This window comes from Abramis brama (assembly GCF_963993115.1).
Source record: "Abramis brama genome assembly, chromosome: 15".
Classification (NCBI taxonomy): domain Eukaryota; kingdom Metazoa; phylum Chordata; class Actinopteri; order Cypriniformes; family Leuciscidae; genus Abramis; species Abramis brama.
Genome location: NC_139977.1, coordinates 14,328,617 through 14,342,104, shown reverse-complemented (window position 1 = coordinate 14,342,104; position 13,488 = coordinate 14,328,617). Strand labels below are relative to the sequence as shown.

The following is a 13,488-nucleotide window of genomic DNA, read 5'->3' as shown; positions in this document are numbered from 1 at the left end:
CAAACTTTTCTTACAAGTCCTGTGGGTGTGAAAGGGGAGAGTGCAGGTGCATTTCTAATTTTCTCCAACTCAGACTCAGTAATACGCGGATGATGAACGCTGGTGTCTTTTGCATTTTTCCTGTAGCGCTTTAAAACTGATTTAAAGACGGCATTGCTTGACTTGAAGTCTTTATCACTTGTAATGTGACGGTTTATACCTGCTCTGAGACACATCAAACTTGCAACACTGTATTCGCGTCCAGCGGTAGACTGAACAGAGGCATAAAACTCCCGCAATGTCTCATTTTAAAAGAGAAGCAGAGTAGGTCTCGAAATCACAATTGTTCTGTCTTTGGCGCAAAAAGTCACTGAAAGTGTTAACTGCCCATTTAGTTGTCTTTTTCGTATTGACCTCATTTTTGTCGTCTTCGATCTTATCTAGCTCTGCCGGTGTTAATTCTTTGTGCCGCTTTTTGTCATTCAACGTCTTCTCCAAGTCTTCTATTTCGTCTTGTGCCTGGGCCCATTTCTCAAAATTGCCATATTCACCATACAAATTAAACGATATGCAAAAATCATCCATTTAGCCTACCTAAATAATCGTTTTCATATGTGTCTCTCACTCTGTTTGCAAGTGTAACATATGGTTACCAATGTTATAGTAGCGGATTAATTTCGAACTGTAATCAAACTGACTGGAACTACCTGTGCATTAAACGGTTTTACTGCAGACCTTCCAGCCAATCAGAATCGAGTATTTAAACAGCCCGTGGTATATATATATATATTCTGTGTGGCCTAGTGGCCGTTGTCTCTGTGCAACCTTGTCTCAGTGTGGGCTTATGGTATTGTGGCCTTCGCGGCCTCATTCTATGTTCTGTGTGGTCTACTGTGACCGTGTAGCCTAATGTGGCCTTGTCTTGTGGCCAGTTATGGCATTGATTCTATGTGGCCTAGCGGCTTTTGTCTCTGTGTGGCATTAGCGGCCTTGTGGCCCAGCGGGCTTTGTGTCTGTGTGAGTCTTCTAGGCCTAGTGGCATATCGTTGCCTTGTCCTTTAAAAAGATGACTATGGTCTGCTGCGTGGCCCTTCGGGGCATAGGTTCAGTGTGGCTTAGTAGCCGTTTTCTCTGTGTGGTTTGTCCATGTGTGGCCTTAGCGGCTTGGTCTTGTACTTTAAGATATGTCTATGGTTGGCCAGTGGCCCTCCGGGGCATAGGTTCTGTGTGGTCTACCAAGGCCTTGTAGCATTCATTGCTTAATAAAAAATAAAAAATAAAAAAAAGGCCTGGGTGGCCTTCATTTAATGTGCTCATCTAGTCCTACCTTGTCTTCTATGTGGCATTAGCGGCCATTTTGGCCCTTCGAGGCCTTGTCTCTGTGCAGGGGCGGTTCTAGAGGTGGGGCCACAGGGGCCCTGGCCCCTGCTGAAATCTGATTGGCCCCTGATCGAAAAAATCGATTCTTAGATGCATCGCGATGCGGACGTGGACGATTCTGAATCGATTCACAAATGTCAAAAATCGATTTTCTAAAAAAAATATATATATTTTTTCCTAATAACGTAATATTGACGGAACGCAAAAGGCGGAACTCTAAAGCGGACGTGCAGTGCGCGGACAGTCTGTGGTGTGCACAACAGAGACGTGCACATAACAGAGACGCATGATGGCTGAGCGCCAAATTCGAATGGCACCCTCTTCGTTAAAAGCTAACGTATGGAAAATTGGCAATTTCATTGTTATCTATTTAGTATTTTTTGTATGAGAGCTACTTTCTGTATTGTTTAGTTTTCACATCAATATGCTGTAAACCGATCTGTTATACGTACGTTACTGCCTTGCAATATGTGCAATGCCAGTCACAAAAAGTTACATTTTGACTGCTCTCAGCAGATGTTCATTCACTTTTTTTTGTATAAGCTGTTTTTGATTGTGTCATACAGCAAACATTTCAAGTCATAACTCTTTATTATTTAGTTGTGAATAAGAGCGGCTTTGTATTTTACTAATTATTCAGAATATGCGTAAGTCCACAAGCATTATGTTTGTATGAGAGCTGTTGGTACATAATTCTATATTTTTGAATGAAAACTGTTTGTGAATTTGCTACAGCAAAATGTTTTTTTTGTCTGAAGGATTATATTGATCATTGGAAATAACAAAAGGATGTTGGTTAGAAGTCTATTATTAAATGCTAGAGATTCAGAATATGCTGAAGTTTGTATTAATTTACTACAAGTATGCTGCTAGTACAGGCACACATTTATTTTCCTGTTGGTTCTTTGAAATGTTGGGACATATGCTGGCAAATGTAACCTTACAGTTGACTTGCCAAATCACTTCCATTTGTTTTATTAATAAAATGAATATAGGAAGTATTGGAAGTAAGTTCGTTATGGGTCATCATAAATACTTTGCTTTAAAAGTACCAAGTAGTAAAAATAAAAATCGTTAATAATCGATAATCGTTACCCTCTGAATCGTAATCGAATCGAATCGTGAGGTGCCTAGATATTCCCACCCATCAATCGTCAACGAGAAGAGCAACCGGAGAATTCTTCACAACGATCACAGATGCAATTCCACCCCCAAACAATTAACAATAATTTACTGTTTATAAGCGACGACATGATTATGGAACTTAAAAGGTGGAATTCAGAAAGAAGTGCATTGTGTCCTTTATGCACAGTATAAATAAATGAAAAAAAAAAATCATTAAGACCTTTACTGGCTCATCATTTTTTATTAGAGCGTTTGAAAAAGGAATGACTGCCGAAATGTATTTGCACCGTACTGAATACATTATTTTGTGTGCTTGAATGTACCCTCCAATGAGGCCTGTCTATGTATGGCCCAATGTGGCACTGCTCTGTGTGGTCCAATGAGGCCTTGTCTCTGTGTGTCCTTAGGAGTGGAACTGGTAATAAAGTAAAAAGTACATTGAATTATATGTAAGTCGTTTAGATAAAAGCCCCTGCTAAATGCATGAATAAACAGAGAGAAGAAAAACAAAAAAATAATAATTCCATGGCTCCACGTAGTACCTTTCCAGGTTAACGTTTTTACTAAGACTAAAGTGGCTTTCTTGTCTAATTAAGCTATAGGCCTATGAGGTATCCACATCCAACGTTCATCATGCTATTTTATGGTAACTCCCTTTTTTTTATTTTTCAGGAACTACAGGATTCACGACCGGTGGGTATACTTCCGTTACCATTCTTTGGGGGTGAGCGGGCCCCATCCCGGTGGATTTATACTCCACCTCCTTTTGGGGGTCAGCTGCGCCCCTGCCCCCATGTTTCAACATGTGGATGAGGTGATCAGATTTGGACTGACAGTGTGAACAAGTGTTTTTGACCTTCTGAAATGTATTATGGCTATGAATACAGTTATTTTTTGCAATAGGAGTTTTTGCAAAATTGATGTGTTTCCATTGGGCGTATTTTCAGTTAGCTCATTTTGAAGGGTAAAGGAAACACAGCTACTTTCAAGTAAAAAAACAAAACAAAAAATAAACATCTCTATTCCAAACCCCTCCATGTTGCTGTTGTTGTTTTTGGCTTATTCCCATAGAAACCAATCCAGATATTATAGAAGACGACACGGGTCAAACCTTCTATTGTATTTATTTATTTATAGAGCACTTTACAGGCTACACAGTAACTCCAAAGTGCACTACATCCCAAGTACATAAAGCAATAATAAAAATAATAAAAACAAACAAAAACAACCAACAAAAAAACAGAAACCTAGGGAGTGTTGCACAAGAAACATTACAATTAGGTCTTAAAGGCAAATAGATGGTAAGAAATACCATATTTAAAAAATAAAATAAAAATCATTCCCAAGGGAAGCATGAAAACAAGAAAAGGCCCAAAATGGACCCTTGTGGAACCCCACTGGTGATGGGTGCTGGATAAGAAAAACAATTACCAACCTTCACTGTAAAAGATCCTTGCTCCAATCGGACAGAAATCTGACAGAAATCTGGATATGAACAGTTGCGATACTCAGTATGGACAGTTAATCATTTAGATCAGATTCCAATCCCAATAGAAGGTGTCTGTTCTGTGCGAACTGGCATGATCTCTTTTCCTCCTTTCCTTCAGGACCTCCTCTCTCCTTGCATGGTCAGCATTGGGTCTTTCCATGTATTTTTGTGTCCTCTCTTTACTTGACATTTCTGCCTGACACAGACACAAAATTGCATCTTTTAAAAGATACTTCAAATATGAAACTAAACCCACCAGTAGGTGGCGGCAAGTCACTGTCTTAATAAGCGAGTTGTTGGAGTCATTTATTCAACCGATTCGTTCAAACGGCTGATTCATTCAAAAAAACAAGTGATTGTTCATTGAATCGTTAAAATGATTCGTTCAAAACGCGGATTTCATTAATATGCAAAGCATGGCAAACATGGTGAAACATGGTTATATTAAGTATAAAATCGAAAAGGAATACATGTTGTATGGGTAATTTAATGTCCACCATTCAATTCATTCAATATGTTTTGAATATTTATTTATTTATCATTAAAAAATATGTATGTAATATTGTGTGACAAATATATCATATAGTGTGACTTGGAAAAACGGTCACACCATATGACGTTTTGTTCAGTGAAGCTAATCTCTTGGTTAACTAAAACCATCTAGCTTATACTTAGCATGTAAATTGCCACGTGACAGCAATGATTTCTAAGAATTAATTAAGTAAAATTTGTTTAATTTTTAAAAAATAATTTTATGTAAATAATGTCACACCATAAGACACAAAACATTGACCACTAGTGAGCATATCAGATACAGAGCTTTTCAATCAAAAATTAAAAAGTCAGAACTCACCTCTTGACCTTCCAAACCACTCCAGAGATGACTCTGCAACTTTCTGGTTGAGTGTGGACCTCTTCATCAGTTCAAAATATAGATTGCAGTGTCACACCAAATGACGCCCATTTTACAGACAAAATGTATTTGGCCAGAACTTGCTTTAAAATCATGCACAGACATCAAAACCTTCTGTGTCCATTAAAAATGCCTAATTCTGTTACTTAAACTGTAAATCTTTTAATTATTTATACTTTGCTGAGATATATTGTCATATTAGTAAGGTCACATATAGCCCGGACAGTCACACCATATGACAATTTTGATGTTTAAATAAAAAATTTGAAGTAGTGGTCTTTATACACCAACTTTGGGTGAAAAAGAAAAAATAAGAAAAGCGCAATATAAATAAAATGTATTATTATTATTATTGACTACAGCTATGGTATGCTGTAATAATATCTTGTCAGAGGAACAACATAAAGGTATATATTTTTAAGAAATACCCATTTTTATTAGTATATGACATCATGGACAGGTATAATTGCATGTCATGCCATCCAAATATATATAAGCAAATAATTGATTTGCTTACATAAATGTAATGTCTGCAAATAAATGTAATGTCTGCTAATAATTTCTGTACTTGAAAGTTAAAATCTTTTAAAATAAAAATGGTTTACATCAGTCATTGTATTAAATTTGTATGACAATAATTTCAGAATATTTGCAGAATAGTCTGATGGAGAAATGTCTAAACCAATGTTATTGACCATATACTGTATTTTCTTTATGAGAAAAAGAAACAATAAATTGTGAAGAAAATAGCCCCCCATTATTCTAGTAAAAAAAAAGCTATCTTTTTTTTTTTTTTTTTTTTACAAAGAAATAACTTTTTTTCTCCACCAAAGTTTAGCTACCTTTTGCCTTATTTCTTTAGTTTGTAAACCATATACTAAGGGATTTAATCCTGGTGGTAAAATGTGGAACATTATACTAGTTAGTTTCCTGCTGTCAGAATATTCAGGAAAACGGTGGAGAAATGTCATTATAGCTCCAGAAAAAAACATGACTAAATAAACAGCTAAATGAGTGCTGCAGGTTTTTATGGCTTTGCTATTGAGTGCTTTGTTTTTGCTACTTTTGCACACAACAGCAATCTTAACATATGTTATAAATATAGATACTGCTGAAAAGCAGAGTACAGCCACAGTATAAACAATTCCGTAAATATTATTTATGACCACACTTTCACAAGACAGTTTAAACAGTGAGGCATTGTCACAGAAAGGGTTTTCAATTTTAGATCTGCAGTGAGATAGTCGTACAGTGAGACCTAACATAATTGTCACCAAAAGAATGGCCAGGCCCCAAGCAAATGCCGATAGTTTAATTACCATCTTATTGGTCATTATAGCTGAATATCTAAGTGGATTACATATAGCCACATATCTGTCAAAGGCCATGATTATCAGCACATAGTGGCACGCTGCTATAAATACATGCACAAAATATGCTTGAGTAACACACTGCATATATGTGATATAGCGCGCTGAGGTTTCCTGTAAAATGTCCTGCATTAAGCGAGGCAAAATGACAGTGGTCCCTAGCATATCGTTCAGTGGCAAGTTACAAAAAAGAAAATGCATAGGATTATGAAGATTCTTTTCTGTTGAGATCAAAACTATAAGTCCAAAGTTAGATACCATTGTAAAAACATAAGCCAAGAAGAGCAGGATGAAAACTGGATAGGAGGACTGAGGTGTAACTTTCAGTCCCTCCATGAGGAGAACGCTGTGTCTGAATGTCAGGTTGTCCATTTGCAGCTCTTCTCAAATCTAAGGAGAAAGAAACCTAGCATTTCATTAAGAGCATTTCAACTTGAAGTGCTTATAAAACAAATAAATAAATGCATCATAGTAAACAAAACAAAAAAAAACACACAAATATCTTACAAAATGTAAAGTCAGTAACAACTGGTAGATGACAAATAAAACTATACGGTGACACATACATACATGTAACATGTAGTTACTATAGAAATAACTATAAATTATCCATAATTACATGCAACTAACCCTGAAACAAACCAAACCCTAATCCTAACCCTATAGTAAATACATGTAGTCACTTAATTTTACTCAGTATTTACATGTATAATTACAGTGTAACAAAAACACCTTAAAATAAAGTGTAACCCAATATACTTACCAATTGTCCAATTTATTTATTGCTACAATCATTGCATGGAACAGAATAGAAGGCAACTCTGTAATATATTATAAGCATTAAGTAGTCAAAATGTGTAACATACTTCACTAAAGAAAAAAAAATATTTGCATTCACCTTTACATATGTTGTTCAAAGGTGTTTCTATGATGCTGTTATCATCCCAATGAGAATTCACCCACTTGGAACAATGTCATTAGCGCAGGACTTAAGGGGCTGTGGGCCCCTGGGCTTAAGTTTATGTTTGGACCCCACCTTTGCAACAAATAACCTCAACTGGAACATCATTATGCAGTAGCACAAAATACACAAAAATTCTAATATGCTTCGAGGTTCCTAGAACAATATGCAGAATACCTGTAATAAAGTCCACTAAAGGGTACAGTTGAAGAACCCAAGTGCAGTTTATTCGAATAAACATAATACAAAATAAACAAAGACTTGACTTGAAACAAGGACTTGAAACAAAAACAAAAACAAACATGACAATATCTAGCCTAGTTAAAGTTAATAATAGTCAGAAACACTAAGAAACAAAAAGTTAGTCAGAATAAAAATACACTGTATGTGTCACGTTTTGAGTTTGTTTTTGACCTCTTTTTCTGTTCTGTTCTGTTCATGTCTGAGATTCATTGTTAGGGCTCGTTCGTTCACACAGAACGCGGGCAGTGGAATGGGGGAAAACCACCAGGTCTCAAAGTGCTTTTTTAAAAGTTGAACTGAGTTTTACTTGAGCGCAGCATTTTTAGAACGCTGTGTCATGTGCAAGACACTGCAAAAGACATAAGATGCGAGCGCAACGGTCATACATGTCTGTCTAGCGCGTATACATAGAAAAACAATGGAAAAGTTGCGCATTGGAATGGAAAAACGCATTCTGTGTGAACGGCCCCTTAATCTTCTAGTTGGCTAATTAGTTCTGTCATCCTCAGTTCCCTGCCTGTTAGTTTCCATATTTATTGATTGATTTTAGTATTTTGTTCAGGTGTGTTTTGTTAATTAACTCATTGGCTTCTTTATAGAACAAATTAGGAAATTCCAAGGCACTCTCTTTAAGAAAAATTAAAAAGCCTTTATTTTATGGCTTGGTCATCATAAACCTTTAAAAACTCTGACGCGTTTCGGCTCCGAAGCGAAAAAAACTCTGACGCGTTTCGGCATACAAGCCTTAGTCAGGGAGTTGTTGACTCCCTGACGAAGGCTTGTATGCCGAAACGCGTCGGAGTTTTTAAAGGTTTATGATGACCAAGCCATAAAATAAAGGCTTTTTAATTTTTCTTAAAGAGAGTGCCTTGGAGTTTCCTAATTTGTTCTATATTATGATTATCCCATCCAAAGAGCACCTCAAGCTAACATTTTGAGTCCTGGAAGCGCTCCTCTACAGACATTTGATGAATCATTGGCTTCTTTGTTTGCTGTGTATGTAAGCAGTACGTACCGTACTGATTGGGATCACGCTTAGGGAGCCTGTCATCTTCGAGTTTTGAAAAAACGAGCCAATGCATATTGGCGTGTGAGATTTGCATCTCGCGTTCCGCCCCGCAGCGCGGGTATAAACACGGAAGCGGATGCACGCACCACTTGTCTTTCGCTTCGGAGCCGATCGGATTGATGTCTCTGAAGAGTGTTGGAGTGTTTTCTAACAACGAGCGAGTGTGTTGGTGCTTCTTCTGGAAGGCTCTCCCGGTGCTGGTGTGTTACAGCGTGAGTGCAGCGGTGATCGCGAGCCCTCTGAGCTCTCAACTACTGTTTTAACAGCATTCTTTCTGTGTGTTTGTTCTGACGGTGGTTAGAGGGCGAAAAGGGTGAGTGCTTCACTGGTACAGGCTGCACAATCTCCTGTCAGTGTTGCCGCGGTCATGTGCTCCGGCACTGGTTGAGAGCGCTATTTCCTGAAAGAGCAATATGGGTGTGTCTGCGTCTTTTTCAAGATGCCATTCCACCCGTGCGTTTCTGGATGCAGTCGTTCCCTGTCCCGAGCTGATGGTCATAATAGTTTCATCACGTGTTTGGGCTTACAGCATGCTGAAACAGCTTTTGTGGATAGTTCATGTTCCCATTGCAGGAACATAACTTATCTCGGTGTTTAGATCTGGACTCGCTTTCATTTGTGAAAGTCCCCATTCCCCAGGGTGCCTCGCTGACAGATATTTGTAGAGCTGCGGGCTGGGCGACACCAAACACGTGCGCTACGTCCGACTACGTCACTGTTCCCTCCTTCAGGGAACGAGGGTTACATACGTAACTTTTAGTTAGATCCTTGGTCCAGTGTCGGCTCCAGCCCCTGAGCTCAGCCCAGAGTCCGCTCCAGTCCCAGAGCTCAGCCCAGTGAGTGCAGCGCTGACCATTATGGCTACGGCTATTGTGTGTGTGTGGGCTGCACATGGCGCCTCCCTGGCTCCCTGAGCTACCAGCGCCTTCCTGGCTCCCTGCACCAGGCCCCCCACCCCCCTGGACTTATTATGCTGCGAGGACGCACCTTCCGTGAGGGGGATGTATGGCCACATTTTGAGTTTGTTTTTGACCTGTTTTTCTGTTCTGTTCAGGTCTGAGTTTCATTGTTAATCTTGTAGTTTAATTAGTTCTGTCATCCTCAGTTCCCTGCCTGTTGGTTTCCATTGTTACTGATTGATTTGAGTATTCTGTTCTGGTGTGTCTCGTTAATTGCTCGTTAACTCATTTGTTTGCTGTGTTTATAAGCCCTCAGTTTTAGTTAGATCTTTGGTCTGGTATTCCTTGATCGTGGTTTAACTCTTATTTTGTTTTCCCTGGATTCTATACTCCTTCGTTGAGAGAGTCTTTAAGATACGTGACAGTAATTAAATCATCAACAAATTCATTTAGATTTACACATAATGTTTAATGCAGCTCAGACGTGGCATGAATGGGTTTACAGAGCAATTATATTTATATAAATTGCATGATTGAAAAAAAAGGCTACTTTCTAAATATGAAACTAAAATCACTAGTAGGTGGCGGCAAGTCACTGTCTTAATGAGTGAGCTGAATCCTTCATTTAACTGATTTGTTTAAAATGCTAATTCTAGAAAGTTAATTTAACTTAACTAATTTAATTATTTACTCATCTGATTTGTTCAAATATGCTGATTCTTTGAGGAACAAAACGTGTTGCTCGGAGATGCAGCAGTTCTGCTGATTGTTCTATTTTCTTTGATGGAGCAACAACAGAATATGTTTTGTCTATGAAAGCTATTCAGTAACCAAAATCAAATATGTTGTGTCAAGGAAAGTTAATAACTAAAATCAATGTCATATTTGCAGGTGTTTAGAAAACCAGCACTCTTGCTTGTTGTGATAGCTCCTTTATCACAGGCCGTTATAAATACAGTTGTGCTCAAAAGTTTACATATACCTTGCAGAATCTGCAAAATGTCAATTATTGTAACAAAATAAGAGGGATCATAAAAATTGCATGTTATTTTTCATTTAGTACTGTCCTGAATAAGATATTTTACATAAAAGATGATTACATATAGTCCACAAGACAAAAAATAATAGAATTTACAAAAATGACCCTGTTCAAAAATGTACTTACCCTTGATTCTTAACTCTGTGTGTCGTTACCTGGATGATCCATGACAGTTGTTTTGTGATGGTTGATCTTGAGTCCCTTGTTTGTCCTGAGCAGTTAAACTGCCCAATGTTCTTCAGAAAAATCCTTCAGGTCCTGCAAATTCTTCAGTTTTCCAGCATCTTTTGTATGTTTTGCAGCATCTTTTGTATATTTGAACCCTTTCCAGCAGTGACTGTATGATTTTGAGGTCCATCTCTTCACACTGAGGGGAATTGATGGACTCAAACACAACTTAAAAAAGATTCAAACATTCACTGATGCTCCAGAAAGAAACACAATGTCAGCCGGTGGGTGAAAATGTTGGTAACACTTTATAATAACGTTCAGTTGTAAGTCATTTATAAGTGGTTAATGATGAACTAATATGCAAGTGATATGCTAACATTTTATGTATGTTTTGTAAATTTCGTTACAAGTCATTTACAAGTGATTAGTAAATGATTAACTAATAATTTCTGAAACATGACTATGCTTTCATAAATGATTAATAAGTGATGTGTTCATTATGTTATGTATGTTTTGTAGATTCAGTTATAAGTCATTTACAATTGATTAGTTAATGATTAACTAATCATTTACAAAACATGAATATGCGTTTCATACATGTTTAATAAATTATGTTTTTTTGTTTTTTTTGCATGTAGCAACTAGAGGGTGCAGAAAGTGTTGTAAATCATTAACTGTTTGTTTTAATCATTTTGAAAAATAATTTATAAACTAAATTCTGGTTAGGTCAAATTTTCATGCTAAGTCTGAAATCTATTCTAAAAAATGTTTTACGGTCAGGAGTACATATAAAAATATATATTGTAATGTCCGATACAAATTTATTAAAAAACATAGTGTATGTTACGTCCCAGGTCTAGGATACAGGAGAATAACATAAATAAAGTCGTTACACCTGACTTATTGTTTTCTTTCTTTTTATTATTTTAAAACAAGTTGTTCATACTGGTACAAGACATCAAAAAGGAAGCAAATTAACATCAGGGTTGGGTCAAGGCCAAAATAACAAATAAAACTGAATCTACCCTTTTCCCAAAGAAAACTTATTGTCCTATCAAAGAAAAAGTTTATACAAAATACAGATACTAAACTGCCTCCCTTACTAACCAAAAAAAAGAGAAAACATAATGTTTACAACAAAGAAAATGGCACCCAACCCCCACGGCTTCCGTGCTGAAGTGCAGTGATATTTACAGTAATTATAGTAACGGTGAAACACTCAGCCACGTTAAGAGAAAATAACCATCTACAGAAAAACTTTACAAAAGAAAAGAGAAAAAAAAAGACAAGGTGGGTAAGGTGAGATACCACAATAAATAACATAGTATTAATAAAAGTCACTACATGGAGTTAATTCTCTTTCCTATAAACAACCACAACAGTTTCAAACAACAGCGCTATGAACAACATCCCAGATCCACATCTCTGCCTTTTTACTTTGGAGATTGCTTGAGAAAGGCACTTCACCTCTTTTAATCCATCGCCCACTACTAGCTGAAAATTGTGAGCAAAACAGAACAGCTGTTGCCAGGAACCTAGGGGAAAGTTCCTATCCAATGGTTCACCAACCATGTCCTCCTCATCCTCACTATCATCTGAGTGGTCTTCTGTCATCACAACTTTAAAAGCTTTTTTCATGTTAGATGCATTATCTGTGATAATAAATTCTACCTTATCACTTATATTGTATTCTTCCAATATTTCATCAAATGCAGCTACAAAGTTTTCAGCACTCTGAAGCCCTTTAAATCTTCTGCAGTCAAGGAGGAAGGACTTCAGAGTGTATTTATTAGCTGTGGAGTTACAAACATAAGCTGTTACTCCCAGATAAGACCTCAATGTGCGATCTGACACATACGTCAGCTGTTACAGAGACGGATTTCCGATCTGCCAGACTGGACTTAATACACTCTTTGACTCTGGTCACTAGTTGAGGTATCTGTTTTAAGATTATGGTTGATCTGACGATTGGGATGTACCTTTCATCAATGGTGTGTAGAAAATGTCGGAAATGTTGATTTTCCACTATTGATAGGGAGAGGCAGCAGCCAATAATAAGGTAATGGATGATGACTTGGTTCATGGCAAGTTGCCCCGATGAAGAAGCACTGAACACTTGAACTTGCAATGTTTGCGCTGGAATGTATCAATGGTCGGCTGTGAATCCCCCCGTTGCTGGCCTGCCCGATAACCCTGCAGCCTGGAGAGAAGAAATGCAGTATCCTCTATTAGTGCTGTAATTGAATAACAGGACAACAATTAACTTTATTTTTAAATCATTATAGCAGACCTGTCCACTGAATTGCAACACAGACTGCCTTTCTAATAGGGCTGCACAATGTGAGGAAATTCTGCAATGTGTGATAACAGTGTTTTTTTTTTGCAAGGACAATGACTTGCGATAAATAAACAAATAATTAAGTTTGCATATTATTAGCACTTTTATTGCACATACTTACAGTAACAAATGTAACGTTAGCTGTCACCGCGACTGCTGTGTGTGTGCCTGCGCTCGTGTGTGTTCGTTAGAGGAGCTGACACATGAGCGACCGTTTAACACGTTTCGGTGCCCGTCGCTAAATAACATGTTCGTTCATATCAGAATGACAATGAAAATACGATTCATATTTCAGCCCTACTTTCTAACCTCATAAAAATACTCACATGCAAAGGTTAACTCTTAAGTTTGGGATGGAACATGCCTGCAGTTAGCTAGCTCCTGGCTTAACTTACCCCTTTTTGTGTTGTCAGGTTTCTGAAATGGTTTTGTTGCAAAATTTGCAGGTGGCCTTGTGTTTCCTCCTCTTCAGTGCACTGTCGACAAATTCTCTGTGGTTTGTAAAACCAAAA

General features: G+C 37.5%; 1 protein-coding gene across 1 annotated transcript; it reads right to left on the bottom strand.

Moving 5' to 3' along the window:
- Positions 1-5,686: 5,686 nt before the first annotated feature.
- Positions 5,687-6,730, bottom strand: LOC311096989 (olfactory receptor 8G17-like; the record flags this gene model as incomplete). Its single annotated transcript, XM_084136457.1, has 1 exon — positions 5,687-6,730. Exon 1 carries the CDS (start codon positions 6,626-6,628, stop codon positions 5,687-5,689), a length of 942 nt encoding a protein of 313 aa, XP_083992583.1. The 5' UTR covers positions 6,629-6,730.
- Between the last annotated feature and the right edge of the window lie 6,758 nt (positions 6,731-13,488).